Source organism: Furipterus horrens, unplaced genomic scaffold (assembly GCF_987537825.1).
Source record: "Furipterus horrens unplaced genomic scaffold, mFurHor1.1.pri manual_scaffold_2, whole genome shotgun sequence".
NCBI classification, from domain to species: domain Eukaryota; kingdom Metazoa; phylum Chordata; class Mammalia; order Chiroptera; family Furipteridae; genus Furipterus; species Furipterus horrens.
In genome coordinates this window covers 23,081,933-23,100,656 of record NW_028327172.1, presented here as the reverse complement: position 1 = coordinate 23,100,656, position 18,724 = coordinate 23,081,933, and the positions used below count along the sequence as shown (strand labels likewise).

The following is an 18,724-nucleotide window of genomic DNA, read 5'->3' as shown; positions in this document are numbered from 1 at the left end:
ATAGGCTTTGAGATATTTTTAAAATTAAATTGTTTTCTGACATTGTGGTACGTGAGTAAATGTAGAATACCCAAAAAGTATCAAAAGTGAAGGAACGGCATAGAGTTGACACAGCTTTTTTTTTTTTTTAAATGAAAGATCTTGATCTGTTTGCAGAGATATTGAGCATCAAAAAGCTTTCGAAGTTGTCAGTAATTAAAATACAAATTTTGTGACATTTAAGAATGCATTATTTTTAAATTACATTAATTATATAATTTTAGTTCTAGAAGAAGATAAATTATGTGCTATTAAACAATTAATTAGAACTAGTTGTGATTGTACTTTTATATTAATTACCTATTACTGTAACAGTATTACCACAAACTTAGCAGCTTAAAAACAACACACATCTATTATCTGACGATTTCTATGGGTCAGGAGTCCAGACACAGCTACCTGGGTCCTTGCGAGCCAGCAGTCAAGGTATCAGCCTGGGCAGGGTTCTCATCTGAAGGCTCAGCAGTTCAAGATCTGCTTCGAAGCTCACATGGTGTTGGCTGGTTTCAGTTCCTTGCTGGTTGTCAGCTGGAGGCTGCCCTACAGGGGCGAGTCACAAAGTGGTGTCTTATTTCTTCAGAACCAGTAAGGGAGAACTCGCTCAGCAAGGCAGATGTTATAGTCTTAGGTAGCAAAAGTGACATCCCATCACCTCTGCCCTATTCTTTTGGTTAAGAAGCCAGTCACAGGTTCCACTCACACTTAAGGACAGGAGATACACAAAGGTGTGAATACCAGGAACTTGTTAAAAGGCTGAAACAGGATAGATTTATATCAGTGCACTTCTTAAGTAAAACCACTGACCTTTTATTCTGAAATATTTAAGCATTTACAATGGTGTTTAACACGCTTAGGGAGTATAAATTTTGGTTTTTACCCAATTGTGAACTTTAACTGGATATTGACTGCACATGGAATAACTATCAACAGTATGTATATAAAGCGCAGATATTTATGCAGATATAAGGTATGGACAAGGCTTAAGTTGCCCCTGATGTTCCCTTGCTTCAGTCCATTTTATTACTGCAGCCAGGATGAACTTTCTAATAGTAAAATGGGACCATGCTATATACTTGCTTAAAACTGTTCTGTGCTCTCTGTTGAGCTTAAGATAACTGTCCGAGCTCCTTCACTTAGACTGTACGGCCTTTAATGGTCTGCCACAGCTCATTCACTTTAGCCTTAATCTCTTCTCATCCTATCACCTCCTTCCTCAAGCTTTGTGTTTATCATCCTTCTGTGCCTTAGTTTCTTTATCTGTAAGGTAGAGATTAATAACATTTATCTTACCGGGTTATTATGAGGATTAAATGAGCTAATGCATGAGAAGTGCATTGCACTGTTTAACATCAAGTTAGTGGTCAATCAGATTAGCTATTTACAATTTTCAGTAGGATATTGAGTTCCTCAGAATAGGGGACAAGCCCAAAATGAGAAAAAGAAGACAAAGGTTTAAGTTCCCCCTTTCCTACAATTGGAGTTCGATACCTCCTTACAAGCCCCATGAACTAGCACAGCTACTTTCTCATAATTCCGCCACCATCACTGCCCCTACCAGGCAATACAGGCAAGGATTGGGAGAGCAGGAACGCAACATTCATAGGAAAAAGCAACCTCTCGCTCAGGCAAGTAAGAGAGCACCCCTCCAAGAGCACCAGGCTTGGATGTTGAGGATGCTTGCAAAAAGCAGAGACTGGCATTTTTGTTTCCCAGCTGATTGCTTACTAAACTTCTGAACCTGCAAGCCTGTTAGTGTTTCCTGAGTCTGATGTAGAAAGGAGAGGGAGAGGCCTGCTAGAATAAACTGTGTAAACATATAAAATAATGATAGTGATACCTAACATTTCCAGAAGAGAAATTGAATATGAATACTAGCCAACTCCCCAAACACTAGATTCTACCTCTTTGAATGGTTTTTTAGCGGCAGATGGGGCCAGAATGAAACGGAGCAATACCCAGAAAACCACATGTGTCACCTGCATGGAAACCACCATAACTCCATAGGCTACAAGCAGCAGGTTTGACTAGACCAGATCAGAGTGAGACTGGGCACCTCTCTGCCTACACCAGAGAGCTAATTATGTAGGTTGATTCCTGCTGCTTTTCCTCTTCCCTGCTTTCCCAATTACATAACCACGGCTTGAAGAGACAACGTGAGGGAAGAACTTTAGAACTTTTTCCCCTTAGGACCCCTCTGCCACATTAAGACCTTCAAGCCTCATGCTTAGTCTGCACTTGAGGAGGAGGAAAAGCTTCACATTGAATACTTAAGTTTTATATTTGACTGCTCTGAGTTTTTCATCATTGGAACTGATGGTGAGAAAATCAAGATATCAGCTGTAGATGTCATTAAGAGATAAGAAAAGGAAGATTTTCACAGCACAGTGGAAAGCAATGAGTGGAAAGAAGAAATAAAACCACTTCACATTTATGTACCAAAGAATTGAGTGCTGTATATAAACTGTTTACATATGTAAAGTAAAGAATGGCTAAAGAAAGCCAAGTTTCTTTGTAGTTCCAAGAAGAAAATTATCCACACTAATAACTGCAATAACAGATGAAATAAGATAAAGATTTAAAAATGTCAGAGAGATAATTAGAAAGTCTTTGTTGATCTGGAGGCAGTCTCTGTGGAATGATGGAGCAGCTCAGTTGGACGTTGATAAAAGGAAAAAATGATGCTCCTGTTCTTTCCATTCCCTAGGCTTCATTCTACCCTTAGGGGCCTAATGAGTGAGTGTAATTCCATTTCCATATGACAGCCCATCAAATACAGAAGGACAGCTCCCTTGTATCGCTTATGTCTCTTGTCCTTCAAGCTAAATATCTCCTTTCTCATGCTTCTAAGTCCCTTTACCATCCTGGTCACACCACTCTGAAAGCACTTTAGTTTGTGCAATACCCAAATAAATATATTACCGTCAATTTTGTCAACTACTGGTGTAGATGAGGACAATCATCTCTCTCAACCTAAGAATTAGACTATTCATTCTAGCCAAAACTACATTTGCTTTTTGGCAGTTCTGTCACATCATTATCATTTTTGCTTGCCCAGTGTTATGGGGATTCACTAAATAGATTAATTAAGTGCTTATTGTACAACCTCAAAATTTGTTTCATAAAATTGGTAACTTTTAGCTTGCTAATCCCTAAATAGGTGATGTTCTTCCTCCTGTTAGTTTTTTGTGCCTCATAGGAGTCTTTGAAAAAAAGAGCTGGTAACTAAGTGTGTGTGTGTGTGTGTGTGTATGTATGTATGTTTTAGGGTGTGCATTCAGCAACTACAGTAGATCTGGCTGATTCACAAAGCAAGAATAGATTTTTGTTTATTGATTTTTCCTTAATTAATTATACAAATATTTACTAGATGGTATATTACATGCCCAGTACTATGGTTTTACCAATAAGAAGAATTCTCTGCCATGAGGATCTTGTAGCATGGTGGGAAAATTTTACTCGTCGTCGTCGTCGGCAGCCATCCGTCTCGAGAGACGATGGTGTAGCTTCTTAAGAGTCTATCTGCACCGCCGAGAATGGCTGTGCAGTCCGACTCGGGAGTGACACGGTATCTGTCTCCTCCCGTGTTAAATCGACATCTTGTGATGACGCTGGAGTGTCCTCTCCAGTGAAGCTGAAGCTACAGAGCCTGGGCAGGGTAATATGGAGGGTCTGCTGTTGCCCAAGCAGCAGACCCCCCCTCTCTTCACAGCTGAAGGGTCCAAGGGAAAGACGGAGTCAATACAGCTTGGTTTCAGGTGCGCCGCAGGAGTTGCCGGTGTTGACTACAACGTCAAACCGCCTTAGGGACTCCGGCTCCGGATTTTCTGTCGGGGTTTACTCCCTTAGCCTTTCCCCTGAAGAGGTATGCCGCAAGGCAGCGGAGGTTTTTTGGAATCAGAGTTTTCCTTCTCTGATGTGCCCTGACTGGAAGATTGAACCAGCGACACTTAGCTCGCAGGCCGACGCTCAATCCACTGAGCCAAACCAGCCAGGCTTAAAAAAATTTTACTAAAGTGTGTTAAATTGCTACTATAGGAGTTAACAAGATGCTTCAGATCACTATGATCATATCACCCGGACTTGAGGAAAGCTTCTCCAAAAAATGGGGCTACCTAATCTGGGTCTGGGAGGATTTGAGGGAATAAGCGAGCCAAAAGGTGAAGTAATACATGCAATAGTCCAGTTAAGATGCAGTATGGCAACTAGACTGCAGAGAGTATTTTAAGCTGAGTGTAGGTAAGATCAGAAGGGGATTATATGTAGGTAAGAAAAAAGTCTACACCCTCACTCATTTAAGAGATGGGTAGAAAAAAAGAGGAACTCTGCCATTTAGTTTAATTGCTGTTGTCACCCCTCACTAATGATAAATCACGCAATTTATGTTAATCTACCAGTTTCACTAGTGTATGCAGTATTTGTCTAATATAGTTAGTTCACTTCCTTACTGAGTGTTGTAATATGTCCTTAATTTTCAGATAATTATATTATTTTTCTAATTACAATAGTTTATTTCTTTAGTAAATACTTGTTAAACAATAATCATGTACATTTTAAAGGGAAAGTGTGACTATTATACCACTTTAGACACAAATATTTTTATGCACATTAAACTCTGCTCTTGGACCATAATTGTGCTGAGCCTGTAGACCAGGTTAAAGGATTTAGTTCGTTCTCCCAAGAACAATGAGAGACCACTAAAAGGTTTTAAGCAGGGAAGTGACATGATGCTCAGGTTTGTATATTTAAGGTTACTACTCAATTGAAGGAAGATTACAGTGGATGCAAAGAAATAAGTTAGAGGCTATTGCAGTTTTCTAGGTAAGAGTTGTTAGTAGCAACATGCCATTGGCATGGAGGGAAGTGATTAAACTCCAGAAATAATTTGAAAAGAAATTTAACAGGACTATGGATGAGAAAAGGAGTGGGTGGTAAGAGAGAGAAAAGAGGTATCAGGAATAAATTTTAATTTTCTAAAAACTGAAAGATGATTGCATTTGGTGGAAGGAAATAATATTACTGAGTTTAATTTTGGTCATGTGGAATCTGTATTCCATATTTAATAGTAACAAAAGCCTTACAGCAGCATGAAAAGGCCATGGTAGGGAGGTGACTAAGTAAATTATGGTACATATATTTACTAGGATATTATACAGACTTAAACGCAGTCAGGGCACATCAGAGAAGGAAAACTCTGATTCCAAAAAACCTCCGCTGCCTTGCGGCATACCTCTTCAGGGGAAAGGCTAAGGGAGTAAACCCCGACAGAAAATCCGGAGCCGGAGTCCCTAAGGCGGTTTGACGTTGTAGTCAACACCGGCAACTCCTGCGGCGCACCTGAAGCCAAGCTGTATTGACTCCGTCTTTCCCTTGGACCCTTCAGCTGCGAAGAGAGGGGGGGTCTGCTGCATGGGCAACAGCAGACCCTCCATATCACCCTGCCCAGGCTCTGTAGCTTCAGCTTCACTGGAGAGGACACTCCAGCGTCATCGCAAGATGTCGATTCAACACGGGAGGAGACAGATACCGTGTCACTCCCGAGTCGGACTGCACAACCATTCTCGGCGGTGCAGATAGACTCTTAAGAAGCTACACCATCGTCTCTCGAGACGGACGGCTGCCGACGACGACGACGATACAGACTTAAACATGATAGTTACAAGGCTATGAACATGTGAGATTAAGTGGAAGAAAAAATAGGATTCAAAATTCAGCAATAATTTTAACTACATAAAAAGATATTCACAGAAAAAGTACTGGAAGGAATTATAACCAATTTTAGCAATCCTTTTATGAGGGTGGTAGATGATTGGTGACATTTTGTTTTTAAATTCACATTTTTCATATTGTAAAAACATCAAGCTTAGAAATTAAAATTTTTAATATCAGATATGTTTCTTACATCATTGATTTATAATGTCCTTGATTTGTATGGTTGCTTCTGTAAACTCATAGGAAAGTAACTGTTTAAGATAAAATTAATTCTTTTTTTAACCACGGCTTTCTATTTCTACAGTAGAATAAAGACAAATTCGTAGTTATATGAAATGAGTATTTTTTCCAGTGTGAGAACTCTATCGATCAATGAGCAGTGCCTGTCATCACACCCACATTTCTGTCCACTAGTGTTTCCACCTGTCAGCTGTAAGCAGCGCAGAGACAGTGGAAGCTTTTTCTTTTCCTTTGTGCACAGAAACTCATGATATGCTCCTAAATCCATATAAAGCCCATTTTGTGTCTTTCAGATTTGTATATATTAACTTTAACTTGTGATGGGAGTAGTAGTAAAGAACTAGCTGTATTCTTTAATATAAAAAATTAAACTTCATATAAACTATATTTTGTTCATGGATTAGCTCTAATATACTGTGCTGAGACAGAGAAGGAAAACTCTGATTCCAAAAAACCTCCGCTGCCTTGCGGCATACCTCTTCAGGGGAAAGGCTAAGGGAGTAAACCCCGACAGAAAATCCGGAGCCGGAGTCCCTAAGGCGGTTTGACGTTGTAGTCAACACCGGCAACTCCTGCGGCGCACCTGAAACCAAGCTGTATTGACTCCGTCTTTCCCTTGGACCCTTCAGCTGTGAAGAGAGGGGGGGTCTGCTGCTTGGGCAACAGCAGACCCTCCATATTACCCTGCCCAGGCTCTGTAGCTTCAGCTTCACTGGAGAGGACACTCCAGCGTCATCACAAGATGTTGATTTAACACGGGAGGAGACAGATACCGTGTCACTCCCGAGTCGGACTGCACAGCCATTCTCGGCACAGCCATTCTCGGCGGTGCAGATAGACTCTTAAGAAGCTACACCATTGTCTCTTGAGACGGACGGCTGCCGACGACGACTGTGCTGAGAAGATGTATAAACAAGTTACCACCTGGTGCTTTAGTTGCGCCTTAGGAAACCAATTTTACTCACTGAATTATAACTTACATACTCATTTTAAGTATATATTTTAGTGAGTTCTTGCACATTTATATACTGATGTAACCACCACAACAATCAAGATATAAAACATTTCCATAATCCTAAAGAATTCCCTCGTGCCTAACAAGTTTCCTGGCCCCAAGCACCTACATCTTTTTTCTATCACTATAGATTAGTTTTGTTTTCTCTAGAACATCAAATACCATACAGCATTCATTCCACATGTACTTTTTGTGTCTGGCCTTTTTCACTTAGCTTATGGACATCTGTTTTTAACTCTCTTAGGTAAAAATGCAGGGGTGAAATTGCTGGTTCTATGAAAGTGTATGTTTAACTTTATCAGAAACTGCCAAACATTTTTCCAAAATAGCTATACTATTTTGCATAGCTGCTAGCAATGTAGGAGCATTTTATTTCATCCTTATCTCAGTTAATACTCAGGATTGTAGTTTTATTTTAGCTATTCTAGTAGGGATACAGTGGTTTCTAGCAGTGTTTTTAATTTGCATTTTTTGATGTTTTGTATGTTCAACATCTTATGTTTGTTGACTAGTCATATACATATCTTCTTTTGCAAAAGATATACTCAAAGTTTTTACTCATTTTTATATTGGGTAGTTGTCTTCTATTGAGTTGTAAGAGTTTTTAATATGTATACTGGATACCAGTTCTCTATCAGATCTATGTATTGCGAATATTTTCTCTCCGTAGCATGCCTTTTTATCTTCTTTATGACATCTTTTCAAAAGCAAATGTTTAAAATTTTGATGAACTTCAATTTATTCATCTTTTTTTACTATTAGGGTTCCTGCTTCTATGTACTATACTAAGAAATCTTTATTTCAGGTTGTAAAGATTTTCCCGTTTACTTCTAATAGTTTTATTGTTTCCATTTTTATATTTAGTTTTGTGAACCATTTCAAGGTAATATGTGGATAGTAATATGAAGTAATATTAGAATTTTCTCGATTTGGATTGAATGTAAGATGAGGTAAGATTGAGGATTTTATTGTATTTTTTTTGTGTATCAGTACCCAGTTATTCTAGTATCACTTGCTGAAAAAGTTATTTCTCCACTCTTGTCAAAAATCATTTATGTGAGTTTATTCTAGACTCTTAATTCTTTCATATTTATCTATATTTCTATTCTTTGGCCGATTCTATATTGCTGTGATTGTTGTAGCTTTATAGTGAGTCCTGAGGTCACACATTAAATCCTCCAACTGTTCTTTTTCAAATTTGTTGTCTATTCTTGGGCCTAGGACTTCTGTGTAAATTTTAGAATGAGTTTGTCAATTTCTCCAAAAAGTTTACCGGGGTTTACATTAAAATTTCATTAAATCTGTAGGTCAATTTGGAAAGGTTTGAGTTTTTCATCCCAGGAACATGATATACCACTCAATTTATTTAGGTTTACTTACTCTCAAATGTTTTGTACTTTTAAATGTAGAGCTTGTTTATGCGCATATTTTCTTAAAGTTTTCCAAAGTATTTCATGTTTCTGGAATTTTCAAAATTTCAGTTTCCAAAGTTTTTTACCAGTTTTTTAGAAATACAATGGATTTTTGTATATTGACTTTCCATGCTACAACCTTAAGATATTCCTTAAGATTCCCTACATGGGTGATAATGCCTGCATGTGAAGACTGATTTACTTCATGTTTTCCAGTCAGTATGCCTTTCATTTCTTTTTCATAGTTTATTACATGGCTAAGACCTTCTGAAAAATATTGATTAGAAGTGGTGAAAGTGGATATTCTTTCATTGTTCCTAATCTCAGGGGGTAAAAGCATTCCATTTTACCATTCTGTTTTCTGTACGTTTTTATTATTTTTTAATATATTACTGGTTTTTATTTTTTTATATTTTGGGGATTATTTTCCTATGTTTTTCTGAGGCATATTAGTCTGTAGCTTTCCTTCCCTGTGATGTCTTGGTCTAGTTTTGGGATCCAGGTTATAATGGCATTATAAAATGAGTTCTGAAGTATTTCTCTCCACCCTTTCCTTTTTTCTGAAAGAGTATTTGTAGGGTTGATATAATTTCTTCCTTAAATGGTCTATAGTTTTTTAAAGTCTTTGGTTTAAGTATCAGAATAATAATGGACATATAAAATGAGTTGAGAATTGTTTCCTTTTTTATTTTTGAGTTTGTTTAGGATTAGTATTTCTAACTTAAATATTTGATTGAGTTTACTAGTGAAATTCCATGTGCCTGAAGTTTATATATGTGGATAAGGGAATAACTTCTATTATTTCATTCTGGTTTCCTATTTCTTTTATCAGAGTAAGGTGGTTGATGAGGTTGTTCACATTTTCTATTGTTGTAATTTTTCTCTGTAGGTCTTCTGTCAATTACTAAGATATGTATGATAAAATCTCCAAATATGATTTATTTATTTCTTTTCTTAGTTCTGCCAGTTTTGCTTTAAGCAGTTGTATATCTTAAGAAATTCAAAGAAAAAACAATTTATCCACATCCATACATAGATGTGTATAAATACATATATAGATGATCACAGTAGCTTTCATAATTTCTCATATATTTATCATTATTTGTATTCTTTTTTTTCCGTCCTATCAATACAAGTTACTGTGTTGTATCATTTTCCTTTCACTTTTTACGATCTGTAGTACAAATCTGATGAATTGCCTCAATTTTCACCTTAGTTTTTGTGTTGCAAATTTACAATTTTTGGTTAAGTTGGGTTTGTTTTTCAACTCTTTGAATACATAACTACCATTTCTTCTGGCTTTCATTGTTTCTGGTGAGAAATCAGTGTTAATCATATTTTTGTGTCCCTGTAAGTCACATCATTTTCCCCTACTGCTTCTAAGATTTACTCTCTATCTCTGGGATTCAGCAATTTACAATGTTCATAGATTTGGTTTTCTTCGCATTTATCCTCGTAGAGATTTCTTGTGCTTCTCAGACCTGTAACTAATTGTTTTCAGCAAATTTGGGGAAATTATGGTCATATTTTGGCCATGATTTTTTAAAATACTGTTCCTGCTTCTATCTCTCAATGTCTAAGACTCCAGTTAAACATTAGTTGGAGTTCTCTATATTGCTCCAATGTCTCTGGAGTTCTATTCATTTTCCTTTTCTTTTTATTTTTCTTCAGATTGCATAATTTCTATTGATCTGCCTTCAGGTTTATTGGTTTGTTTTTTCCTTCCTCTATCTATAATAAACTCATGAGATCACCAAGTATATTTTTGATTTAAAGAATCATGGTTTTAAAGCTCTAAATTTTTTATCTGGTTCACTTTTATAGTTTTCATTTCTCTATTGGTATTTTTCTATTTACCTATTGGTACCATATTTTTAAATACTTATGATACATTTTTCCTAATTCTTTAAACATATTTATAATAACTTCTTGAAGGTTTTTTTTTTTTTTAATCCAACTTTTGAGCCCATTTGGAATCAGTTTCTTTGGATTATATTTTTCTTAGTAAGGTTCATATTCAGCAATTTTGGGTTGAAATCAGCACATTGTAAATAATGCATTGTAATGATTCTGAATCGCATTATGTTCTTTTGAGGATTCCTAGTTTTTTGTTTTAATAGATAATTTGACTGGGCTTAAAGTATTTACTCTCACTTAAGTATACTTTACAACAGGTAATATCCATACCTGGTATTCCACCTTTCAAATTTTGCTTTTTCAGCCTGGTCAGACAGGAGTGTTCACTGCAATCACAAAGTTTACTCAGCAACCAAATATTATATATGTACAAAATTTATACTCAGATTTTGGGACTCACACTTTCTGTGCTCCTCAGCCCTGAGTTCCCTCCTCCGACACCTCAAGTCAATAGACTTCAGCATTTTATACTATAAGATTCTGCTCTAGATTGGGGAAAGTATACCTTTACAGGAGCAGCATATTTGCAAATCTCACATGATTCAGTTACTTCTTTCAGCTCTATCTTGCTCTCTTTCTCCTGCTTGCTGTTTCTTCCCTCGGCTTATGCATAGCTTAGTGGTCAACTGGGGATTTGCACACTATTAATAAACTTTCTGGAGTTCTATGTCAGTTCTATTTACCCCAAATGTTGAGCTGTTTTGACAACACTGAACTTCATCTATATTCTCCCACTTCAGCCTAGAAAGAATATGATTTAATGCCTCCAGAGCTAAGGGAGGTTGGGAACGCTCCTGGGCAAAAACGCCACAGTCTTGAAATTCTTACAATTATGATCACTGTTTTTCAAATCGAAACTGCTCTGGTTGCTGCCTGCTTTTCATTGCTTTCCAATGTCTTTAAATAGTTATTTTTAATGATATTTTATCCAGGTTTTATAATTATAACTGCAAGAGGTTTTACACAGTGCTAACATTATTCTTTAGGAATATGTTTAATAGTGTGATTTTTACAAATATTAATAATGTCTGACATATGAGTTATTCAATTAATGTTGTATTGGCAAAAAAATCCATATGGTTTTTTCCATAAAATAAGACACATATTTCATCTTCACCAATGACTTCATTGATTTGGATATTTGGAGTATGTCAACTATCTCCCATGTGGTATAATGTTGACTCTTAATGTCTCCATTTGATTGCTGCCAACTTCAACTGGTCTGCTTGACTGTGGAGTATCATGGCAGTGAGAAATCTCCAGCATGAAACTTGGCAAACCACTTTTGACACATTTGATCAGTCACAGCACCTTCTCTATACACTGCACGAATCTTTTTGTGCGTTTCAGTTGCGTTTTTACCTTTCTTGATATAATAAAGCATAATAGCCTGAAAATGTTGCATTGTTTCTTCCATCTTCATTATTAAAATTGCTGCACAAAAATTCATCAATTTTGATGTTTTTTTAAATGCATGCTGATATGAGAGCTGCCACAGTATAGTCTAACAAAATTGTTTCCAGTGAAGTTAAAGACAACTAAGTACTGCTAAAGCCATCTTACAGAAAAAAACCAAGCAAACTTTTTGCCCAAGTCAATATTTGTTGAATAAATTAATAATGCTACTTCTTTAAAAATATTCTTTATTGATTATGCTGTTACAGTTGTCCCAATTTCTTTTCCCTTTGTTTTCCTCCACCCAGTGACCCCCCTCCCTTCAGCCCCCCCCCTTAGTCCATGCCCATTGGTTGTGCACATCCGTGTTGAGTTTTTCTCAACATCTTCCAGTCTACTCCACTCCCTTCTTCTATGCTTCTTAATTCCTGTACCGTCTCCCTCCCTTTCCCCCCTTCCCCTTCCCCCTCCCCACAGACCTCCCCCCATAATGTTCCCCATACTTATAATTCTTTTTCCACTCTGGTTACCTACTTAGTTGCCTTTGTTTCGGTTCCCTAGCTTCTGTTGGTGGTTGTTGTGATACAGTTTTCAGTTTAATGTTCATTGTTTTGATCCTCTTTCTCCTAAACATGTCCTTTTAACATTTCATATGACAGCAGTTTGGATCTGATGAACTCCTTTAGTTTTACTTTGTCCTGGAAACACTTTCTCTGCCCTTCTATTCTGAATGACAGCTTTGCTGAATAGAGAAATCATGGCTGTACGTTTTTGCTTTTCATTACTTTGAATATTTCTTGCCAGTCCCTTCTTGCCTGCAGTTTCTTTTGAAAAAATCATCTGAAAGTCTTCTTGGGACCCTTTGTACATAGTTCTCTTCTTTTCTCTTGCTGCTTTTAAGATTCTCTCTTTATCCTTAATTTTTGACATTTTGATTCTAATGTGTCTTGGTGTGGTTCTCCCTGGGTCCAGTTTATCTGGAACTCTCTGTGCTTCCTGGACCTGTAAGTCTATTTCCTTCCCCAAGTTAGGGGAGTTCTGCTTCATTATTTTTTCACATAATTTTTCAATTTCTAGTTCTTCTTCTTCACCTTCTGGCAACCCTATGATTCGGATATTGGCCCACTTATAGCTGTCCCATAGGTTTCTGATCCTCTCCTCATTTTCCTCACTTCTCGTTCCCTCTTTCTGCACTGGTTGACTGTTTGTTCCTTCCCTATGTTCCAATTTGTTGATTTGATCCCTGGTTTTTCTTCCTTCACCACTTGTTTCATAAGTATTTTTGTTCATTTCTGCAGGGCTAGCCTTCATTTGTTCCCCGTCTTGTTTGAGATCCACTGTTAGATCTGTAAGCTGTCTTATAACCAGAGCTCTGAACTGTGCTCAGAAAGATTTCCTGTCTGCTGGTCCAGCAGATCATATATTTGCTGTCTGGTCTGCTACGTGATTGGGATCTCTATCATGATCCCTGTCATCCTGACAATTTGTGTTTACCTTTGCTTCCTGGGCAGGGCTGTCACACCTCATACACTATAGGGGACAGAGCCCCGTGCACTTGTCACTACCGGGCGACCCTTCTTACCACACTGTGGCATTTTGTGTGGGGGTGGGGGTCCAAGATGAATTCCTGTCATTCACTCTCCGCTGAGAGACTGGGAGCCTCCTCCTCCGTCCCCACACCCTCTGGCCCTCACAGTCCAAGGCAATGGGGATCTGCTTTCCCCAGTGTTGAAATCACAAGCTGACGGGTCTGGTCTGCAGCCAGGGGTGCTCCCCAGGCGCTTTTTGCCTCCCCTTAAATACGAGTGTCTGTGCTTACCGCCATCCCGCAGCTGCGGCCGCCAGCACAGCTTGCCCCCTCTGCCCTAGCTTTGTCCCTCCTACCCGTCCAGACGAGCACCACTTCTTTATAACTTCATATGTTGAACTTCCATGTAGCTTTATTTTCTGGAACTTCTGGTTATTTCTGGTTTTGCGGTAGTTGTAGTCCTTCTTAGTTGTGGAGGGAGATGGAGCATGTCAGTCTAGGCCTCCATCTTGGCTGTAAGTCCGAATGCTACTTTCTTTTTAAATGGTGCAATAAATTTGCCTTTGTCTCTTGCCTTTGTGTTATGTTCAAAGTATTAAAGGAAAGAAAGCTGATATATAGTATAGGCATGTAGCTTATCAGTAATACAAAGAGAATAATGATATACTCAAGTTGTCATTCTGTCACAAAACCTCAAAGATACAACTCATTTTTGTCTAAGAAACCTGATTTATCATTTTTTCATTAAAATTCAGAAAGAAGGAAGAATAAGGGAATACTAAAATATAAAAGGATTATTTACTAGGAGAACATTTAGTACAAATTTAGCAACATCAAATTAAAATCTTAAAATTTAAATTATTATTGAACTTAAAATCCAAAACCAAACTGTAGGATTAATACTGTCTTTACAGCTATTTAAATATTAATCATCAGGCTACAGACACTAAAGTGCTTAACTATTGTGACATAAAAGAAATGAGGTGTGAGTCGGTAGGCAATGACCATTTTAGAGGTGCAGTGCCTGAGAACATCTTAGTAAGGTAAAAGAATTTCTGATGTTTTTATATAATCATACATAATCCTTTAAATTTTGTGGCTAGCAGAGATCACATAGTAAATGGAGAATGATTTTTATAGAATCAGGAAGACTATTAAAAGTACCTATTTCCCATTGACTATCAAGATAAGTCTCTTAGCCTAACTGTGCCTTAGGAAAAGATAATTATTGCCCCACATAATATACTTGTTTTAAGGATAAAAATTATAAAAACACTTGAATATGCTTGTATATGTTAAGGTTCTGACTATAATTGTTTTTATTTTTTACAGAAGAGGATAAATATAATATTTATTCTCCTTGGCTCTTCAAGTACTTCCTGGCAGAAGGACTCATCAGTGGGCATACTTCGTTGGTTGCATCTGCAAAAGAAAACCCAGCTGATATTTTACAGGTAGAGTAGAGTATATTCTTTATATTCAACAGCGCATTTTGAACATTTTATGAAGAAATATCGTTTATATATATATATACAGAGAATGGAAAAATAACGTGAAGGTATATCAACAGAAATTTTGCAATCTGAAGAACATAGAAAAGATAATTAAGAAAATTGAACCGAACTCCAGAGCTATGTGGACTAATAAAGAGAGTTCAACCAATGTTTAATTGGAGTCCTAGACAATTGAGCAACAGAAGCAGAAATAGTATGTAAAGAACTATCTTAAAATGCCCTAATAGGACCATACATACATTTTTTTTCTTATAGTATCAAATTTACTTAAGCATATTAGTTTTATTTTTAAATTAACGTTCTTGAACAATTTTAACTTAAAATTTAGATAAGAAACAGGGAAAATATGAATAAGCTTTTAAAAACTGACAATAAATAAACTTACAGTGATGATAATAAGAGAACTCGGTGAAAAGAGTTCCTGGTCAGGGCACATGCCTAGGCTGCAGATTGATCCCTGAATCCCTGATCAGGACACACACGGGAGGCAACCAGTCAGTTGGTTGTTTCTCTCTGTCTCCCTCCCACTCTCTCTCTCTCTCTCTCTCTCTCTCTCTCTCTCTCTCTCTCTGTTCCTTCCCCTCTCTAAAATCAATAAGCATATCCTCATGAGGATTTTTAAAAATTGTTTAATAATTTATTTTAAACTATTTTAATTTGATTATCATCTTATATTTTATGCACCTCTACTCTCAGCCTCATCATTTTATGCCTTTCTTTATTTCTTTATTTTTAATTCTCACTCAAGGATATATTGATTTTAGAGAGAAAGGAAGTCGTGGGGGGAGGGGGGTTGAAAAACAGAGAAACATTAATTGAGAAACGTCAGTTGTTGGCCTCCCCTGTGCACCTGGACCAGGGATGGAACTTGCCACCTTTTGGTGCGTGGGATGAATTACAACCAACTGAGCCACCTGGCCAGGGCTTGTTATTTTATATTTTGTACATGTTTAATATATAATGGTAAAACAGTATTTGATTTAAAAGAATAATATGCTTGCCCTGGCCAGGTGGCTCAGTTAGTTGGACGGAATGGTTGCAGGTTCCATTCCCGGGCAGGGCACATATCTTGGTTGCGGGTTCCATTGCTGGTGGGGACACATAAAGGAGGCAACCAATCGATGTTTCTCTCTCTTTCTCTCTCTCTCTCTCTCTCTCTCTCTCTCTCTCTCTCTCTCTTTCTCTCTTTCTCTCTCCCTCTCTCTCTGTTCCTCTCTCAAATCAGTAAATATGTTTTTAAAACCTTTTTAAAAATAATAATATGCCTTTCTGTTTTTCTATAAAAATATTAAAAGTATTATTTTAACATATACATATTTTATGTGGTCCAGTTGTTGTTTACATCTTTAGAATAGACTAGATTAGAAAAATTTGGCTGATAAAACCTTTAATTATTTATATTCTTCATAACACCAGTGCATAGACAAAGTTTTTAGCATCACTGAGAAAAATAAACAAAATTTTTTTGTAATTTAAAATGAGATGTTGAATACTCATGTGGACGAGTAAGTTTTGTACACATTATTCAGTCAGGTTTTTAGGTGCCCAACTCAATTAGAATTATACTTAAAATTTTATTTACATCAAACAGCCCAACAATGAATGACCAAAACCAAGACATTAACAATGTTTAGAGATACAACAAAGGGGGAACAAATGATGTAATAACTTAATTTTGATTTTTTAATGTATGGTTGGGGATTTCTGGAATCTATAACCAAGGCAGATATCGCTGGTACAAGGGAAGGAAAAAGACAATGTTATAGACTGTAATGATCTTATAACTGTATATAACTAAAAGGCAAGTAAAGGATAAAAAGCCCAATCAGCTGTCTAACATAATATAACCAAGCAACAATTTATCTGTAGTCCTTTGAAAACATACCCATGCCTGTTGTACTCCAAGCTCCTTCAGGAAGTCAGCATTAAGATGAAATGCTGAAAAATTACACACCTTAGAAAATCCTATAGAACAATAAACATGATAGTGTTAAAGCTTTTAAAAATACATATGGTAAGCATTTTTCAGTTAACTTTTTTATCTAAAAGAATTTTTTTGATCATCTCCAATGTAGTGATAAGGATTCTCTGTGAAAACTTTCTATGGAATATTTTCTAAAATATCAAAATTTACATTTTTAGGTTAAAATATTGAAATATTTATCAGGCTGATTTTTTTATGCAGTAAAAAATTATACATAAGCATACACACACATTTTATCCTTTTTATAATTCCAACTATATGATATTGCACAATAATATTTAATGAATTAAAGTAAAATTACTTTTAGAAGTAAATTTAAATACTATTCATAATATAAGGTCAGTTTTTAAACTTACTTTGAATATTTTTTTGGTGATGGCATGTCAAATAGGTAATATTCATGCAGAAGTATATCTAATATCTAGAGCAAGGAGTTAAATTTTTATTGAATTTATCGGGGTAACATTGGTTAATGAAATTATATAAGTTTCAGGTGCACAATTTTATAATACATCATCTGTATATTGTATGTTCCCATCCCATGTCAAGTCTCCTTCTATCACCATATATCCCCCTTTTACCCTCTCCCCACCCCCCTTTTTCTCTGGTAATCATCATATTGTTGTCTGTGTCTATGAGTTGTGGTTTTTGTTTAATTCTTCACCTTTTTCACCCAGCTCCCCGTACCTCCTCCCCTCTGACAGCTGTCAGTCTGTTCTCTGTATCTGTGAGTCTGTTTCTATTTTGTTTGTTAGTTTATGTTGTTCAATAGATTTCACATATATCTGAAATCAAATGGTACTTGTCCTTCCTTGACTGGCTTATTTCACTTAGCATAATACTCTCTGTGTCCACCCCATGCTGTCACAGAGGGTAAGATTTCCTTCTTTTTTAAGGCTGAGTAATATTCCATTGTGTGAATGTAACACAGCTTTTTTATCCACTCATCTGCTGATAGGCACTTGAGTTGCTTTACCTTGACTATTTTAAATAATGTTTCAATAAATATAGAAGTGCATATATTTTTTTTGAATTAGTGTTTCAGGTTTCTTTGGGTAGAGTCCCAGAAGTGGAATTGCTGGGTCATAAGGCAGTTCCATTTTTAATTTTTTGAGGAAACTCCATACTGTTTTCCATAGTGGCTGCACCAGTCTGCATTCCCACCAACAGTGCATGAGGGTCCCCTTTTCTCCACATTCTCTCCAACACTTGTTGTTTGTTGATTTATTGATAGAGCATTTCTGACAGGTATGATGTGATATCTCATTTTGGTTGTAATTTTCATTTCTCTGATTATTAACAACAATGAGCATCTTTTCACATGTCTGTTGGCCATCTGTATGTCCTCTTTGGCATCAGCCCCAGTGACAAAAGTGGGAGGCTAGAATTCTCTTCTTCTTTTTTTTTTTTAAGATTCTATTTTCTTTTTAAAGAGAGAGAAAGGGAGGGAGAAAGACAGGGGAAGAAACATCACTGTGCAAGAGAAACATTAATTTATAACCTCTCACACGCCTGCATCTGGGGACTTGGCTTGCAACCCAGGCTTGTACCCTGACTAGGAGTCAAACCAGTGACCTGTCAATTCACAGGCCATTGCTCAGTCCACTGAGCCACACCAGCCAGAGCTATAATTATTTTAAGGAGCTTAAAAGTTGTATTTTTTTAGTATGTACCCAGGATAAGTTCATGCCTACCTACAGAAGTGTTATAACTACATTGATGTTACTAAAGACTTATAGCATATAATAAATGTTAACATCAAACATGTTAGTAAATAAATAGTTCAAATTTATAATCAATTATGATAAAACTCATTTAATTTAGAGAAAAATATTTTATAATTGAAAATGAATTACTTTATAATAACCTATAAGTCATAGAATAAGTAACAGATCATTTAAAATGAACCCTATCGTTATTTGATGAATAAGGATAGCAACAAGGTGTTTAGTAATGAAGCGCAAAAATTAA

At 36.5% G+C, this 18,724-nt stretch overlaps 1 protein-coding gene across 2 annotated transcripts in view; it reads left to right on the top strand.

The window, feature by feature from the left end:
* ELP4 (elongator acetyltransferase complex subunit 4) overlaps positions 1-18,724 on the top strand; it is a 223,004-nt gene that overhangs the window by 12,297 nt on the left and 191,983 nt on the right. For both annotated transcript variants that reach the window (XM_090267603.1, XM_090267602.1), the window contains exon 3: positions 14,588-14,709. In XM_090267603.1, coding sequence (XP_090123729.1) covers positions 14,588-14,709 — 122 coding nt within the window. The remainder of the gene's footprint in view (positions 1-14,587; positions 14,710-18,724) is intronic.